Below are 18,277 nucleotides of genomic sequence, written 5' to 3'. Positions count from 1 at the left end.
TTTCCCTTTTGCTGGTAGCCATGGGAGCGTTTGGGCACAGAAGCCACATGCTTTGACCTACAGTGAAGAATTCTAGCTCTGGCAGCCGAGAGGGGGGTGGACTGCAGAGGGCAGCATGGGAGCAGGGACACCAGGGTGGAGAGTGCAGGCGGGTAGGGGCGCGGTCCTGGGGCACAGGCCAGGCTGCGGCTACGTTGTTGTTGACAAAGAACCAGCGCGTTCTTCCGTTGCTTTTCTCTCTTCTTGTCTTCAGTTTCATTGGTTTCTGCTCTCATCTTCTACATTTTCTCCCTTCTCATTTCTTTGGGTTGATTTTTTTTTTTTAAGATTTTATTTATTTATTTGACAGAGAGACAGCCAGCGAGAGAGGGAACACAAGCAGGGGGAGTGGGAGAGGAAGAAGCAGGCTCCCAGAGGAGCAGGGAACCCGATGTGGGGCTCGATCCCAGGACCCCAGGATCACGCCCTGAGCCGAAGGCAGACGCTTAACGACTGCGCCACCCAGGCGCCCCTCTTTGGGTTGATTTTTGTTCTTTTTCTAGTTTCTTGAGGTAGGACTTAGACTGTCGACCTGAGGCGTCTCCCCCCGCCCCCCAGTGCCTACGCTCTGTGCTATCAGGTTAGCCCTCAAGCACTGCCTTCACTGCTCTCCGTGGAGAAGTTTGCTCTGTTGTAGTTGTCTTTTCTTCACCATTCTTTTTTTTTTTTTTAATTTCCTTTGAGACTTTTCTCTCTAGCTACCGGCTTCTTTAGAAGTATTGTTTAATTCCCAAGTGTTTATCGAGACTTCTGCGTTGTCCTTCTGTTACTGATTTCTAACCTGACTTCATCATGGTTTCTTCCACGGCCCCTGGTAGGGTCTAAGTTGGTGAATATTCCACGGTTGCTGGAGAAAAGCCAGTATATTCTGTTGTTGGGCAGAATGTCCTACTTGTATCTGTCAGAGCCTGTCGGCTGGTGGTGCTCCCTTCTTCCGATTCTCGCTGATTGTCTGGTTCCCCATCAGGTGCTGAGGGGTGCCGGGGCGCCCACCTTCGCTGTGGGGGTGTCTGCCTCTCCTCTCAGCCTCACGGGTGGGAGGCATGGTTGTCTGGCGCACACATACTTAGGGCAGTTGTGTCTTCCCGGTTGAGAAACCTTTCTGCCGTGTTGTGATTTCCCTCTGTCTGTCCAGTAGTTTCCTAGGCTACGAAGCGTGTGCGTGTATGGACTCACCTGCTTTGCTTTCTCAAGTTAATGTTTGCAGGCTGTATCCTTTTCTTTCCTTGTACTCTCAACCTATGTAGTTGAGTTTGCAGTGAGTTTCTTGTAAGCGGCGTAGGACTGGGTTGTTCTTAATCCACCCTGGCATCTGGCCTTTTGATCGGCACGTTCAGGCCACGCACACAAGTTGATCGTTGGTACGTTAGGACTTAACGTCTGCCGGTTCGTCATTTGTTTTCTGTTTGTTTCCTCCATTTCTCTTCTTCCATCTTCCCTGTGGGTTACCTAAACACATTTTAGGATTCTGGCCAGATTTGTGTATGGTCTTTTGAGTGTATTTCTGTGTATAGGTTTCTTCACGGTTCCCCTGGATTTTATCGTAAACGTGTGACCTACCGGTTGTCCCTTTTGCTGGAAACCCGTCTTTACTTACGTTCTCTTGTACTCACTGAGTAGCAAATGGGGTTTGGATCTTTATTTCGGTCCTCACCTGTGACTTCGAGAACTCATAAGGAGGATAATCTGTCGTATGGGCCCACGTCTCTGCTTTTTCTGTCTTACTTCTGTTGCTCCTAGGATTCCTTCCAGTATCACTTCCTACCTGTCCGAGGAGCCTCCTTCCTTTTTTTTTTTTTTTTTTTTAAAGATTTTATTTATTTATGTGACAGAGAGACAGCCAGCGAGAGAGGGAACACAAGCAGGGGGAGCGGGAGAGGAAGAAGCAGGCCCACAGCGGAGGAGCCTGATGTGGGACTCGATCCCGGAATGCCGGGATCACGCCCTGAGCCGAAGGCAGACGCTTTAACGACTGCGCTACCCAGGCGCCCCGAGGAGCCTCCTTCCTTACCCCGTCAGGGCGTGTCTGCTGGCAGTGGACCCTGTTAACTTTCCGTCATTGGAGAGGGCTACCACCCCTGTCGTACTGAGGCGACTCCCAGGCATTGATTTGTTGTCATCCATACGTGCTATACAATTCATTTTTTATTTTTATCTTTTAAGATTTTATTTATTTGAGAGAGAGAGAGAGCACAAGCGGGGGTAGTGGCTGGGGGAGAGGGAAAAGCTGACTCCCTGCTGAGCAGGGAGCCCAATGCGGGACTCGATCGCAGGACCCTGAGATCATGACCTGAGCCGAAGGCAGACGCTTCAGTGACTGAGCCACCCAGGTGCTGCACGATTCATTTCTTTCAAGTGACTCTTCTTAAACAGTTATGACGATATCGTCATAACGTAAAGATTAGTCATAATTTCTTTTTTTAAAAAATTTTTTAGTTTGTATATTTTAAGCCCTCTTTACGCCTTAGTCATAATTTCTTTTTTTTTTTTTTTTTTTAAAGATTTTTATTTATTTATTTGACAGAGACAGAGACAGCCAGCGAGAGAGGGAACACAAGCAGGGGGAGTGGGAGAGGAAGAAGCAGGCTCATAGCGGAGGAGCCTGATGTGGGGCTCGATCCCATAACGCCGGGATCACGCCCTGAGCCGAAGGCAGACGCTTAACCGCTGTGCCACCCAGGCGCCCCTTTAGTCATAATTTCTTAATGACGTCTTCAGTCACTGGTTTGTTTTCCAATTACGTCACTTTTTTTCCCCCCGCCGAACCGTTTGTTTGGTCGGGATATGCGCAGCACACACAGACTTCAGTTAGGTCAGTCAGTGTCGTCGAAGCCCCTCTTATCTTCTGGCCTCCCGTCCTTTCCTCCTCCCCCGTTTCCTTACCAGGTTATTTACTGGGGAAGCCGGGTCGTGTGCCCCGCAGAATCTCCGCGGCCTGGGTTTTGCCTTGCACACCTCATGGCACCACTTCCTCTGCGCCTCTGTGCCCGGGTTTCCTGCGAGCGGGCGGGACCGTCTGCGCCTGTGCGGCCCGGGTCCGTGGCCACTCGTGCTGCCGAGCACCCGGAATGTGGCGAGCGCGGGCCGAGACGACCGGGAGCGTAACACGCACGCCGGCGTCAGGGCCTCGGTGCTGGGAAAGAACGCGAAGTAGCTCGTTCATCGTTCTGTCCTAGTCGTCACCCGTGGAAATAATATCTCGTGTACGGCAAGTTACGTAGAACCCGGGGTTGATTCCATCCGTTTTTGCTTCATCGGCGTGGTGGTTGGAAAATGCCGAATTACACAGGCGGCATGTGTCTGGGACTCCCGCTGGCTTGCCGTCGGACGCTGTTGATGGCGATGTGGGCTGGATCCCTGGGTCACTTGACCCTGGAGGAGTCGTGCATTTTGATACAGGGAGACTGATCAGACTTCACCTTTAGGTTTCGTGTCTTGGGCCTTGTTGAATCAGTGTTGCCTGCTGAATGGTTAGAAATTCTCTCAAACGCGTCGTGTAATGAAACCGTGGTTTCTATGTTGTCTTCGTCCTGTTTCTGATTTAGTAGGACTTGAATTGGCAAGGGGGGAAGCTCAGTGAGTGTGTGAGGCCCTGACAGAAGTAGAACCAGAGGTGTTTCTCTGCTCTGAGAAACGTGTTAGGTGGCAGAGTCCCTGCTGAGGTGCCTCGGCGGGTTGGCCAGCTGGAATGTTCTAACGGCTTCTGTCTCACAGGGGTGGTTCTCTCAATGACTGTCGGATCATCTTCGTGGACGAGGTGTTCAAGATTGAGCGCCCAGGCGAGGGGAGCCCCGTCATCGAAAACCCGATGAGAAGTGAGTTCTGATCCTGCCCTGCTGTGACTCCCACGTCGGGTGTGGGGTGGGGGCTCCCTATCCCAGCTCTGCGCGGCCGGCCCCACCGGAGCTGAGCCCCACGTCCCGTGTCCAGGGAAGAGCGGGCCCTCGTGCAAGCATTGCAAGGACGATGAGAGCAAGCCCTGCCGGGTGTGCGCCTGTCACCTGTGCGGGGGCAAGCAGGACCCCGACAAGCAGCTTATGTGTGACGAGTGTGACATGGCCTTCCACATCTACTGTCTGCGCCCGCCCCTCAGCAGCCTCCCCAAGGAGGACGAGTGGTGAGTGGATGGGCTCCTTCTCGCTGCCCGTTGAATTTCCCCAGGGGTGTCCCATATCCCAGCTGGATTTACCCCCATTGTTGGGGGGGGCACCGTGAAATCCCTTGGGAGACGGATGAGTGGCTGGCGTCCGGCAGGATGTTCTCGCTTTGCACTGCCCACCAGGGCGCCCATGGCTACCGAGCACGTCCGTCGTGGCTCCTGTCACCGAGGGGTTGGACTTCTTGCTTCACGTTCATGAGTTTAAACTGAAATGTTCCCCTTCCCCGGACCGCGCGGGACGGCAGGGAGCCGGGGGAGCCGGCCTGTCTGCAGTGTGGGGCCCCAGGGCGGGGGCGGGCGTGGGCAGGAGGTGACGTCCCTGCTGTCACAGGTATTGCCCCGAGTGTCGGAATGACGCCAGTGAGGTGGTGCTGGCAGGGGAGAAGCTGAAAGAGAGTAAAAAGAAGGCGAAGATGGCGTCAGCCACGTCCTCCTCGCAGCGGGACTGGGGCAAGGTGAGGTGGCCCCGCGCCCTTGTGCCCTCCTGCCCTGCCCGCGCCCTCCCTGCCCTGCACGCGCTCACCCTGCTCTCCCCCTGTTTCCGGACGGACAGGGCATGGCGTGCGTGGGGCGTACCAAGGAGTGCACCATCGTCCCGTCCAACCACTACGGACCCATCCCGGGGATTCCTGTGGGCACCATGTGGAGGTTCAGAGTCCAGGTACCCCCGGACTTCCTGGGCTCTGGGGCTGGGCCGACAGGTACTCGCCTCCCAGAGGCCCCTGAGCCTGGGCAAGGACCACCCTGGGGGCAGGTGGCAGGGCTGGACTTCAGGCCAGCTCCTTCCATGGCATGGCTCAGACTTGGGGTGTCTGGGCGAGTGGCTCTTGTAACGGGTGTGATGCCTTTGGCAGAAAAGTCAGGCCGCTGGCTTTGGAAGTGAGAGCGAGGAGGGTGGGGCTGACCTTCTCTGTAGCAGCGAGTCCCAAAGGTGCCGTTCATTTCCTCGTGGTTCTCATAGGTCAGCGAGTCGGGGGTCCATCGACCTCACGTGGCGGGCATCCATGGCCGGAGCAACGATGGGGCTTACTCACTGGTCCTGGCTGGGGGATATGAGGATGACGTGGTAAGTGTTGGGGGGAGCTGTTCCAGATTTTTATTTATTTATTTATTTATTTATTTATTTATTTATTTATTTATTTTTTTTAAATTTTTTAATTTATTTACTTTTTTTTTTTTTTAAAGATTTTATTTATTTATTTGACAGAGACAGAGATAGCCAGCGAGAGAGGGAACACAAGCAGGGGGAGTGGGAGAGGAAGAAGCAGGCTCACAGCAGAGGAGCCTGATGTGGGGCTCGATCCCATAACGCCGGGATCACGCCCTGAGCCGAAGGCAGACGCTTAACCGCTGTGCCACCCAGGCGCCCCCAGATTTTTATTTTATACACATAAAATTTGTTCTCTTCACTATTTCTAAGCACACAGCTCTGCGGCATGAAGCACACTCACCCTGTCCTACAGCCACCCCAAGCCTCTGTCTCCAGAACTTTCCACCTCCCCATGTGGAGACTCTGTCCCCGTGAAGCAGGACTCCCCACCCCCTGCCCCAGCCCTGGCTCCCACCATCTCCTCTCTGTGTGGACGGGACTCCTCTGGGGACCTCCTGGGAGTGGGATCCTGCGGGATGTGTCCTTCTGGGTCTGGCTCCTCTCGCTGAGCACGGTGTTCTCAGGGTCCCTCCACGTCGTGGCAGGTGTCAGGCTCCGTTTCTTTCTGAGGCTGGATTGTGTTCCAGCGTGGGGATGGACCGCACCGTGTTTATCATTCACCCATCAGTGGACAGTGGGTTTGTTTCCACGTTCAGCTGTTGTGAATAATGCCACTCTGAACATGGGTGTGCAAACATCTCTTTAAGACTCTGTTTTCACTTTTTTTGGGTATAGACCCAGAAGTGGGACTGCTGGATCATATGGTAATTTTGTTTTTAATATTTTGAGGAGCCTCCATACCATTGTCCATAGTGGCTGCGTAGCTTGCACTCCTGCTAGCACATGGCAGCCCAGGTTGTCCTCATTCTGTGTCTTTGACCATTGACCTCCTGAGAGGTGTGTGCGGGGTTGTTTTCGGTCGAGTCTGTCCTTTCCTGTGTGTGGAGGGCTCAGCCTGCCCTTCTTGTCTGTTTCAGGACCACGGGAACTCTTTCACGTACACGGGCAGTGGTGGTCGAGATCTTTCCGGCAACAAGCGGACTGCGGAACAGTCTTGTGATCAGAAGCTCACCAACACCAACAGGTTTGCAGAAGCAGGTTTTCTTTCTTTACCAGCAGGCCTCTGCCTCGTCCTCTGGCAGCTACACGGGGAGGGGGTTGGTTCTTTTTTGGGGTGTATGTCCAGCAAGTTAGAGTCCCGTTAAATCGAAGCAATGGTGAGATACTGTGTATTTCCCCTATAAAATTGGCCACAAATTCTAGAATGTTGAGAAATACTAGGACGCAGGCTAGTCTTCCACTGTTGGTAGAAATACAGACAGGTGCTGTCTTCCCGGAAAGCTCTTTACCTGTGCGTGTGAAGAGCCTTGAAAACGTTCTTACCCGTGACCCTGTAAATCGACTTTCAAAGTGTGTTCATGAGATGTGGGGATGTGAAAATTCTATACGTGGTGATAGTCTGTCATTATCTAAGATAGCAAGAGTATGGGGCGCCTGGGTGGCTCAGTCGTTAAGCGTCTGCCTTCGGCTCAGGGCGTGATCCCGGTGTTCTGGGATCGAGCCCCACATCGGCTCCTCTGCTGGGAGCCTGCTTCTTCCTCTCCCACTCCCCTTGCTTGTCTCTCTCTCACTGGCTGTCTCTCTCACTGGCTGTCTCTGTGTCAAATACTATTTTTTTTTTTAAGATTTTAAGAGTAAATACGAAATAAAATGGGGAGGGAAGCTCATGTTAGTGTATAGTTATTTGTCTAGTGGAATATTTTAATTTTGGTAGCTGTTAAATGCCCGTGGTCGGGAAACACTGGCCGACGTGAGGCCTGCCCCACGCTCGCGTTAGAGGTGACAGCGGGGCACGTGCCTCCGTAGTCCTCCTGAAGGAGGTGCTGAGCCCGAGCCCCCGTCTGCTTGTCCCTATGGCCCTTGGTAGGACGGCCCTGCCCGGGTTCACACACCTCCACCTGGGGTGTGGAACTTATTCTTGCATAATTTTGGAGCCCACACTCTGAACTCGAGGGTGGGCAGGGCCGTGCTCCCTCTGAAACCTCTGGAGGGGGCATCCTCCCTGCTGCTTGTAGCTCCTGGTGGCTGCCGGTGGTCTCTGGTGTCCCGTGGCTTGTAGACGCGTCCCCTCCAGCCTTTGCTTCCTTACGTGGCCGCCTCCCCGTATGCCCGTGCCTCCACTACCCTTCCTTATAAGGACACCAGTTGTTTTTAGGGTCACGCTAGTCCCCCTGATCTCCTCTGAACTTGACTCCATCTGCCGTCACCCACTTTTCAAAGGTCACAGTCGCAGGTTCTGGGGGTGAGAGTGGGACCCTCTCCTCTGGGGTTTGGGGGCACACGATCCAGCCTATACCTTGCGGGGCCCGGCTCTGCCCACAGGGCGCTGGCTCTCAACTGCAGTGCCCCCATCAACGACCGCAAGGGGGCCGAGGCCAAGGATTGGCGGTCCGGGAAGCCGGTGCGGGTGGTGCGTAACGTGAAGGGCCGCAAGCACAGCAAGTATGCTCCCGCCGAGGGCAACCGGTACGACGGCATCTACAAGGTGAGCGGCCGTCCCTGCCCCCTCCGGGCCCCCACCGGGCCCCGCATGGCACCCACCTCCATCGTGCTTCCCCACAGGTCGTGAGGTACTGGCCAGAGAAGGGGAAATCCGGCTTCCTGGTGTGGCGCTATCTCCTGCGAAGGGACGACACTGAACCTGGCCCCTGGACGAAGGAAGGGAAGGACCGGATCAAGAAGCTGGGGCTGACCATGCAGGTGTGTCCAGGCTGGGCCTGTCGCCTCCTGCCTGGGGGCCCGGCTCTGTGCTCTGTGGGCCCGTCCGGGGCCTCCTGCGACACAGCCCAGGCTTTGGGCCTGGCCTGCTTGGAGCCTTGTCTTCCTGGCCGGTCTCTAGGGACTGTGGGAGCCTGCCTTCTTGGCCGGAAGCTCTCGGGGGTTTCTGTGACCTCAAGTGATTTCTGGGTACCGAGCTGGTCACCTCTTGCTGGCCATACCCCTCGGATTCTTTAGCCGGTCGATCTCAGCGGCAGGCAGCCGGTGGTTGTGTCTGTGCTCAGAGGTTGAGGGCGGAGAGCCAGCCCTCCTCGTCAGAGCTGTGTTCAGGGAGGCGTTTGTGCGCAATCAGCGTGGAATCCTGGTTCCTGGTTTTGGCCAGGCCCCACGCCTCCTCCAAGCACGCCCAGGCAAACCCACACAACCGGTGGGATGTGGGGAGGAATGCCCCCTTGGAGCCCTCGCTCACCTCCTCGCAGCAGCTGGAGCTCGAGTTCACCCGGTGCGCGGCGTGCCTTTTCTGCCCCGTAATTATGGTGTTTTTGTTCATGGGGCGAGTTCCCTTACAGCTGATAACTCAGTGTGGGACTATTTAAGGAATCTTAATTGCTACTGAGAATCAGATAGCGCCTCCCCCCGGGGGTCACAAAGTTGTCTTTTGAACATGATGTTTGTACCATGGAGAATTTCAGAAGCTAAGGAACTAGGGAAAAAAATAGCCATGGGACGGCAGCCACCAGCATCTGGCGGGAGTATTTGTGACTTTGTGTTCATGTCGCTGAAGACGCTCGACAGTTTCTAGATGACACACTGGAAAATCCCACATGATTGGAGGTGTCTCAGAGGTGGGGTTATCGTCAGATAATGCCTGTTAGACCCTGGGGGAGCCCCAGACGCCTCAAAATTGGGTTGGTGAGCCAAGGCCTCGGGGCTGCTTCCTTGTAAATGAAGTTCCCTGGAGGCCCGGCTGCGCCCATCCATTCCCTTCTGGGCCCTGCCTGCTTTTGGGGACAGCGGAGCCCTGAGGCTGGAAATGCTACTGCCGGGCCCCTCGTGGGAAAGCTTGCCTACCTCTGAATGAACGAATAAGGGTAGCGATGAGACCCTCTTACTTGCTAAGTCTGATGGTGCGCATTTTCTCGGGTGCTGCGGCGCCCTTGGCCCTCTTCTTCCTGGGAAGTTTGGCGATTAGGGGTTTATTTGCCAGAGGCTCCCTGGAGGCTGAGTCAGGAGAGGGAGTCTGAGTCTGAGGCGACAGTGAGGACTGGGGAGGGAGGGTCTACGAGGTGAGGGTAGAGGGAGGGGGCAGGAAGGGCGCCGGGGGAGGCAGCCCCTGAACCCCCCCGCCCCACAACCCCGTGCTCCTCACGGCTGACTCCACCCTCTTGCAGTACCCGGAAGGCTACCTGGAGGCCCGGGCCAGGAAGGAGAAGGAGAAGGAGAACAGCAAGAGAGAGGCCCAGGAGGAGGAGGAGGAGGAGATGGAAGAGGAGGGGGCCTTCACGTCCCCCAGGAGGGGCAAGCGCAAGAGCAAGTCCGGAGGTGGGTGTCTCTGCGGGCTGCCTCCATGTGCGCACGCTCGGCTGCCCGCCCTCACCCACTCCGCTCTGTCCCCGCAGGGGGCAAGGCCGGCGCTGGGTCCCCGGGGGGGACACCTAAGAAGAGCAAGGTAGAGCCCTACACCCTCACGGCCCAGCAGAGCAGCCTCATCAAGGAGGACCAGAGCAACACTAAGCTGTGGAGCGAGATCCTGAAGTCACTCAAAGACGGGCCGGTGAGTGCCCGCTGCGCCCACCCTCCCTGGCCTGGGCGGCCTCTCCCCTCATCTTTGTTTATGTGGTGAAATGGAAATAATTCCTCATCGTAACCATCTCTAAGTGCACAGCTCAGTGGCATGAAGCACACTCAGGCCGTCGTGCAGCTACCCCCACCCTTTGTCTCTAGAACTTTCCATCCCCCCACACGGAGACTCTGTCCCCAGGAAGCACGGACTCCCCACCCCCTGCCCCAGCCCTGGCTCCCACCAGCTCCTCTCTGTGTGGACGGGACTCCTCTGGGGACCTCCTGGGAGTGGGGTCCTGCGGGATGTGTCCTTCCGGGTCTGGCTGCTCTCGCTGAGCACAGTGCCCTCAGGGTCCCTCCATGTCGTGGCAGGTGTCAGGGTCCTTTCTGTTCTAAAGCTGAGTAATAGTGCAGCGCGTGGCGGACTGCACTGGGTTTGTCCATTCACCTGTGGGTGGACGCTGGCTGGCTTGCACGTCTGCCTGCGGTGGCCTCGGTGTTGCGCACACGAGTGTGAACATTGCAGCTTCCCTGATCTCGGGCACAGTCCCAGGCACGGGACTGCTGGGTCCTAAGGTCCCTCTGTGTTCAGCTTGCTGAGGAATTGCTAAACCAGGCCTGTCTTTTTACGATCCTCTTGCCCTGAGCAGGATGAGTGACCTAGATGGGTCACGCCAGCTCACTGTCCTCTGGCCACCGCCCATACCTGGTGGGAACGGGCTCTCTGTGCCTCCGGCTGGACAGACGCGTCCCTTGGACTCTGCTCATTACCTCTCACATCCTCTTCCGGGTTCTTGGCCCTGGTCATCTTGTCTCGGGCCCTTGGCCCTCGCGGTCCCCTCCGCCTTGAGTACCTTCCCCCATAGTGCTCCCGCACGGGTCCTCTGCGGCATCTGTGACGAATGACCACAGACCTGGTGGCTCAGAACACCACTGATTTCTTCTCTCGAAGTTCTGGAGGGCAGAGCCAGAAAGGAGTCTTTCGGGGTTAAGTGCAGGTGTGGGTAGGGCTGGTTCCTTCTAGAGGCTCCTACGCGTCCCAGCTTCCAGAGGTGCTGCGTCACTGGCCCCAACACACCGCTGCAGAGTCTGCCTCAGTGGTCACACGGGCTTCTCTGTGGGTCAGACCTCCCTCTCTCCCCCTCATGGGGACCCTTGTGGTGATGGAGGGCCACCTGGGTAACTTAGCATATTGTCCCATCTCAGGGTCTTTAATCCCATCTGTGAAGTCCCCTTGAACCACATGTGGTGACAAGCACAAGTCTCCAGATTCAGATGTGGCATCTTGGGGACCATGACCCGGCCGGCTGCATGTCCTCCAGGTCACCTCCTCCACGGAACACGGACCCCCCAGCCCCTGGCTCCCTGCTGTCCTCCCCCCAGCACTGCCGTGATGCTTCTGTCCCTACCTGTGTCGTCTTCGGTCTCCCCACTGGCCTCCATGCTCCGTGTTGGCCGGGTTTCTTCTGTTTCACCAGCTGACGGGCCCCGACGCCCAGGCCTCACAGTCGGCATTTGGCAGCCGGTTTATCGAGGGAATGGGACGCCGATAAACCCACTCTTGACTCCGAGCCGGGTGTGCTGTGGACCGCGGGTCCCCTCAGTGTGATCCTGGGCATGGCCCGCCCCTCTGGGGTTCTGTTTTCTCATCTTCACGTGGGGCAAGAGCTGCCTCCGGCCGCTGGGTGGGGGCGCCGGTTCCGACGCTGTCGGGGGGTCCGGGCTGCTCTCACGGGCTCTCCTCCAGTTTCAGAAGTTCCTGAGTAAAGTGGAGGAGGCCTTCCAGTGCATCTGCTGCCAGGAGCTGGTGTTCCGCCCCATCACGACCGTGTGCCAGCATAATGTGTGCAAGGTGAGTGGGGCGGCCACGGGGCCGGGGTGGGGAGGTGCTGCACCTGCCACCACCCCCTGGCTTGCTGGCTTTGCCTCTGCATGCTCCTGGCTCCCAGGCCTCCTAGGGCCTGGTTGTCTTTGTCTGGGCGGCCTCCTGACCTTTATCACAGGCTCCCATCACCCCCCTGCTCTGCTCCTCACCCTCCCTTGTCCCCGCTGTGCTGCAGAGTAAAAGGCAGCACCTCCCTGCCCACCTCCCTGTGACCTTAAGCCACACTGGTCCTCTGCCTGTCCCTCCAGCAGGGCGTAGCCTACTTGCCTTAGGAGTGTTCTCTGGTTCTGCCCCCCCCCCCCGGAACATTCTCCCCCAGCCTTCTAGATGGCTGGGGGTCTAGGACTGGAGGGGATGGGTGGCAGTCTTGGCCTGAGGTCTGGTTATTATAAATAATGATTGAGCATGCTGTGGACTGGGATGGAGAGGTGTGAGGTGCTTGGGTCCTAGAGGAGCAGGAGGGAGGACTTTCTAGAGGAGGGGGCATCTCAGGTGGGCAGAATGGCATGTGCAGAAGTCTGGACAGGCAGGCAGGTCGGAGCAGCTGGGCTGGTGGGGAACGAGGGCTGGGAGTCCTGAGGGTGGTCAGTCAGGAGGGCTGGACGGGAAGAGAACCAGGGAGTAGGGGCGAGAGGGGGTGGTCAGGGTCTCACCCCTGCAGCCGTGCTGACTTGGGGTGGGTCACTCTCTGCGGGGTGTCCCGGGCAGCCTCCCTGGCCCCGCCCCCTCCGTGCCGGGAGCACCCCAGTCGTGATAGCTGCAGAGGTCCCTGACACCACCCCGCGTCCCCTGGAGGCAGAATTGCGCAGTTGGGCGCGCTGCTCGGGAACGGGAATGGCTTGTTTGCAGTGCTTTCTCGTTGGAGTTGGTCAGTAGGAACTTATGGGCAGCGCAAGCAGTTGTAGTAGAAGGGACCATTCCTGCCTCCCGGCCACCCTTGCTCTCTGAGCTGCTGGTCCCCTTTCTTGCCTTGGGGTCGTCTCAGTCCAGGCTCATGTGTTAGCTGTTCCACCAGGGGAGGGACTCCGAGACCATCAAGCAGTGTGGCAGGTTAGGCCCTTCCCATTCCTGTCCTTGGACCCTGCCCATGGCCCGATAAGTCCCTTCAGCGGTGTGGCCCGGGAGAGAAACCGCACGCGCCCCAAGCAGAGGCTCAGCCGCTCCCGGTTGTGTGGCCTTGGAAAGCTGCCCAGGCTCTCTGAGCCTCAGCTGCCTTGGTGCAGAGCAATGGCGCGGGACCTTCCCGGCCAGCTTCTGTGCTGTGGTGGTCTGGGCCAGCACGCGGGCAGACGGACACCCAGCAGGGCTGGCGGGTCAGGCCGCAGAAACGGAGTGGGTTGTGGGGGGGTCCGGTACCGAGCGTCTCAACAGAGCCATCGCAGGTGCTGTGGAGGAAGGGGCTGCTGGCATTTGTGTCTGTCACTGGTCGCCGTAAGAACCTCAGCCTCTGAGCTTCGGCCTACATGTCTGAGCCCCCAGTTTTGTTTTTACTATATTAAAAAACTATCATTGTGGTAAAATAACCACAGAGTAAAAATTGCCATCTTAACCATTATTAAGTGCACAGCTCAGTGGCGTGAAGCACACTCACCCCGTCTGCAGCCACCCCCACCCTCCGTCTCCAGAACTTTCCATCTCCCCACATGGAAACTGTCACCAGGAAGCACGGACTCCCCACCCCCGGCCCCCGCCCTGGTTCCCACCAGCACCTCTCTGTCTGTGTGGACGGGACTCCTCTGGGGAACCCTGGGAGTGGGGTCGTGCAGGATGTGTCCTTCTGGGTCTGGCTTCTCTCACTGAGCACCGTGTCCTCAGGGTTCGTCCATGTCGTGGCAGGTGTCAGGAGCCCTTCCCCTTTTTTTTCTTTCTTTAAAGTAGGTTCTAGGTAGGCTTGAACTCACAACTCTTGAGATCAAGACCTGAGCTGAGACCAAGAGTCAGACGCTCAACCAACTGAGCCACCCAGGTGCCCCTTCCCTTTCTTTTTAAGGCTGAGTAACATTCCAGGGTCCAGATGGGGTGTTCCCATCTTTTGGCCATTGTGAATAATCAGCAGTCCAGAACTGGATTTTTCGGTGTGGATCTGAATCTTAGTTGCGTAGAACTGCTTTGGTCTCTGGAATCAAGGCCGTAGACTATTGAGAAAAGAATTGAGGAGTTCTGCGAATGGGAACAGAAGCCGCGGCCTGTGTCCGGTGGTTGGATGAGCCGTGGCATCGGCAGGCTCTCCGCTGTGTTGACCTTTAGTCCTTCACCCGCTTCTCGGACACCACCCTTCAGACGTGGGCGCCCGCGCAGCTGCTTGCAGACCTGCGAGCGCCATCTCCGGGGGTGGGTGGTGTCTTCTGCGGGGAAGCTGAGTGGGAAGCCGCCTGCCCAGGGCTTGTCTGCCTCTTAGCCTGTTCCCCCCTGGCTTTCTTCTCCCACTGTCACATGGTTGAGAATGGCGTGTGAACCCAGAAGTCTGGCTCAGGGCCAGAGATCGTGCCTTTCTTTTGGCCTTTCTTCCCAGCACGTATTTATTGAACGTGTAAAGCGTGTGTCAGGGTCCTGTGCAAGGTGCTGGCGGGGTCAACAGGACCGCTCCAAGTGCCAGGGAGCGTCTGACCTATTTCACACAAGGACGTTAGTACGAGGTGATTCCAGAAGGTGGAAGGTGCTGTTTTAAGACCGGTAGCGTGGGAGTTGCTTCTGATATTCTAGGGTTGTCAGGGAAGGGTCCTCTGAGGAGGTGACTTGAGCCGAGGGATGAGGACACACCTGTTAGGTGGCGCAAGCTACAAGAGCCAAGGCCTGGAGGCCAGGATGGGCTTGGAGCCTTTGAGGAGCCCCAGGGAGGCCAGCCTAGAGGTAGAAAGTGAGGCCGAGGGTCCGGGGGGACCTCTGGACCTCGTGAGAAATCAGTCGCTGCTGCTCAGCCCACGCCCGGGGGATGGGGGGCCCATGGCTGCTGCGCAGTGCATGTCCGGGGGACGTGGGTGGCTGGCTGGGACGGGGCTTCTCACTCAGCCCTCTCTTGCAGGACTGCCTGGACAGATCGTTCAGGGCGCAGGTGTTCAGCTGCCCGGCCTGCCGCTACGACCTGGGCCGGAGCTACGCCATGCAGGTGAATCAGCGGCTGCAGGCCATCCTCAGCCAGCTCTTCCCCGGCTACGGCAGCGGCCGGTGATCCTCAAGCACTTCCCGCTGGCAGTTTTTAAAACACGTGTCACAGGGGTCTCTGCCCCCTATTTTGTTTTTAGTGGGCTTAACTTAAAACATGTAGTTTTCTTCCACTCCCTGAAAAGCCTTGTCTTCCTGTTTTTTTTTTTTTTTTTAACCTATAAATTTTCAGAAGTTTGTATTATGGCTCAAAGAAAGAAAGTTGGACTTCTCAGTGTTTTTATTTTGGTTTTTAAAAAAAATACCAAGCCTGCAGTTCATCAGCAAAAAACAAACAAAAAATTTTTTCTGAAGATGGAATGAAAAACGCCTTGGCGTGAAGGCTGCTTGTGTTCCCAGCGCCAAGTTCCCAGAAGTTCCCGCCACCGCCGAGCAAGAAGGCGCCCGGCTGCCTAGAACAATCTTTTCAAGGTGTGTGGCTTTGGCCCCTGAAGTGGAAAGCCAGCGCATCTCCCTGATAGCGCTTTGCCGCCTAAAAGCCAGCCAGGGGGTGCCTGGCCCCGCTGTCACCTGCTGGGAAGGTGGTGGGAAGAGAAGTCCCGGCAGGTGTAACCGCCTGTCCCGAAGCCACGCCCCCCAGTCCACTGTCACGTGGCAGCCACGCCCGCAGAGCCCTCTCCCCGGGCGAGTGGGGGGCCTCCGCTGCCGGACTGCTCTGCGCGGGGCTGGGCGGGCGGCCAAGGGCCGGCCCGCCCGCAGCACCACGGAAGCACACGTTGGAAGCCATGTTCAAGTGCCTTGGGGTCTGTCTTCTGTTGTAAACACGGGGCTCTCTTTTAGCACTGAATTGTTGAAAACGCCAGCCAGATTCTAAAACTGGGGTTAGTCAGTTCTTCCTGATACTGGGTGAGTGTTTGGGGGTGATTTCATTTCTGTGGATCCTTTCAATTGAATTGTCAGCTCACCAACTGAGAATTATAAGTGGGAATTTTTTTTAAGTACTTTTTGGAATGAAATTTTTTTGTAGTTATTGTATATGTACCAAGAAAGCTATAACTTAGGGTTTGGTCGTGTTTTTTGTTTTTTTGTTTTTTTTTTTCTTTTTTTGGTTTTATATTTTTTTGGAATGATTTGTTGATTTTTCTAACTTTACCAAAGTTTGCAGCTTTTACCTCAATAGAACAGGAATATTTTAAATCCCATAACTGCAGACAAACTGGAGCGATACTGTTTTAAAAGTTTTTCTTTCCTCCTTATTGTTAGGTTTGTTAATGTGTTAGGAAGAAACAACAAAATCCTGTGTAGGCTTTTTCTAAAAAGTTCAACATCCTTTGTCCAGATTTTAGATTCTCAGAATAAATGCCTTTTACAGATGCGTCGGGTTGTGTCTTCTCCTGTTTGAGAGCTGTTCTGTGGTCCACCAGGCAGGTGCCTCTGTCCCTGCCGGGCGGCAGCATCAGTCCCGCTAGGGGGACAGGACAGGTCAAAGACACAGTGATGTGCCGTGGCCCTAAGTGCCACTGGGGAGGCGTTGGGCTTTGACCTTTTACAGGGTCCACAAACCCGACCCCAGGGGCCAAATCCAGCCTTGCAGCTTGGAACCAGGGGTCACTTAATGCTGACCAAGGTGAGTGGCACTGTCCCACTGCCATTTGAGGAAACAGACGGCCTTAGTAACCCGGAGTCAACCTGATCCCAGAGAGGCCTGGGGACATTGGGGCATGAAGGGGGGGGGTCCCTACGACCCGAAATGCAGGCTCCAGCAGAGGATGGAGGCCAAGGAGGGGGCAGGTTTAACGGTCGATTCCGGGGAAGGGAGCAGCTACGCTCTGCAGAAGTGATTATTCACATCGACCTATCGCGTGCACCTTTTATTGGTGGTTAAGTAATGATGTGGGCAGATCTGACTTGATAACGAGGGAGAAGTTCTGCCTCTCTGGGTGCTTTCAGATGTGTCAAGTGTGCCCTTGAAAACATGCTGAGTGGAGGTGGGGCTGTTTCGTGGGGCGGGCAAGCATGTTCTGGGTTTGCCGATGGCTGCACACATCTGGGGATGTACCGAAATCCTTCGAGTTGTCCACGTCTTGAATGGGTCAGTTGTGCAGTAGATGAATTACAGCTCAAAGAAATGTCAAGTGTGAACATGAAATAAAACCAGGAACGATGGGGCGCCCGGGTGGCACAGCGGTTAAAGCGTCTGCCTTCGGCTCAGGGCGTGATCCTGGCGTTCCGGGATCAAGCCCCACGTCAGGCTCCTCCGCTATGAGCCTGCTTCTTCCTCTCCCACTCCCCCTGCTTGTGTTCCTTCTCTCGCTGGCTGGCTGTCTCTATCTCTGTCGAATAAATAAATAAAATCTTAAAAAAAAAAACAAAAAACAGGAACGATGCCCAGCTATGAGGAGCAGAGGAAATGCCACCAATGTCCCCAGGCAGGCCCTACCCCGGGGGCGGAACACACTGAGGTGGGTTCCTTGTTGAGATTGCTGGCTTTCTGGATGCTTCTCTCATTTGGAAAGTTAAGAACAAGGTCATTGTTAAAAATTAGCAAAACCCAGAAAAGTGTATATGGAATTGCTATGCGGAAAAAAATCACAACATTAGGCATGTTTCTTTCCTGGTAGGGTTGGGTTGGGTTTGGTTTTTATTCTGTAACAGCTTTATTGAAATACACTTCACATTGCCCTAAAGTTCACCCATTTAAAGCATACAGTTAACTGGTTTTTAGTACATTCAGAGTTGTGCAACCATCACCTCTAGTTCTAGAACATTCTCATCACCCCATCAGCAGTCCTTCCCCCAGCCCCCAGCACCTTTGAGCCCCCTTCCTGTCCGTGGAGGAGCCTGTTCTGGACGTGTCACGCATGTGGACTCACATGCCTTGTGGCCTCGTGTGTCTGGTTCCCTCCTGAGCATGTCTGTGCTTTACTCCTTTTAAAGGCTGGATAATATTGCATTATATGGATTAACCACCTTTTAATTTTTTAATTTTTTTTGAAGATTACTTATAACGTATTTGAGTGAGAAGGCAGGAGCAGAGCAGGGAGGAGCAGAGGGAGAGGTAGAAGCAGACTCCCTTGCTGAGCAGGGAGCCCGATGTGGGGCCTGATCCCAGGATCCCCCGATCAAGACCCGAGCCGAAGGCAGACGCTCAGCCCACTGAGCCACCCAGATGCCCCTGAATTAACTACCTTTTTAATTCCACTCACTTGGCTTTTTAATGTAAAGGTGTTCCTTCTTTTCCTCCACTCCAGGTTATAAAATTAGTTCACATCATCAGGCTTTATTTACACCTGTTGTGCACCTGTATGGGTTGGTACCACGGCTGGCTCCTTGGGGAGTCGGCTTGAAAGATCCTCTCTCCCCCTCTGCCCCTCCCCCCAGC

At 55.6% G+C, this 18,277-nt stretch overlaps 1 protein-coding gene across 4 annotated transcripts in view; it reads left to right on the top strand.

The window, feature by feature from the left end:
- UHRF1 (ubiquitin like with PHD and ring finger domains 1) overlaps nt 1-16,271 on the top strand; it is a 35,897-nt gene extending 19,626 nt beyond the window's left edge. For all 4 annotated transcript variants that reach the window (XM_045804316.2, XM_045804314.2, XM_045804315.2 and 1 more), the window contains 12 exons: nt 3,754-3,854; nt 3,970-4,156; nt 4,530-4,653; nt 4,752-4,859; nt 5,160-5,264; nt 6,326-6,432; nt 7,731-7,893; nt 7,971-8,108; nt 9,518-9,668; nt 9,746-9,900; nt 11,656-11,760; nt 14,816-16,271. In XM_045804316.2, coding sequence (XP_045660272.1) covers nt 3,754-3,854; nt 3,970-4,156; nt 4,530-4,653; nt 4,752-4,859; nt 5,160-5,264; nt 6,326-6,432; nt 7,731-7,893; nt 7,971-8,108; nt 9,518-9,668; nt 9,746-9,900; nt 11,656-11,760; nt 14,816-14,962 — 1,591 coding nt within the window. In that variant the 3' untranslated portion in view covers nt 14,963-16,271. The remainder of the gene's footprint in view (nt 1-3,753; nt 3,855-3,969; nt 4,157-4,529; nt 4,654-4,751; nt 4,860-5,159; nt 5,265-6,325; nt 6,433-7,730; nt 7,894-7,970; nt 8,109-9,517; nt 9,669-9,745; nt 9,901-11,655; nt 11,761-14,815) is intronic.
- Nucleotides 16,272-18,277: the final 2,006 nt, after the last annotated feature.

Source organism: Ursus americanus, chromosome 14, assembly GCF_024610735.1.
Source record: "Ursus americanus isolate L20-20 chromosome 14, mUrsAme1.1.p, whole genome shotgun sequence".
Lineage (NCBI taxonomy): Eukaryota > Metazoa > Chordata > Mammalia > Carnivora > Ursidae > Ursus > Ursus americanus.
Note: the sequence above shows the minus strand (reverse complement) of the source record. Positions and strands in the feature narration are given on the sequence as shown.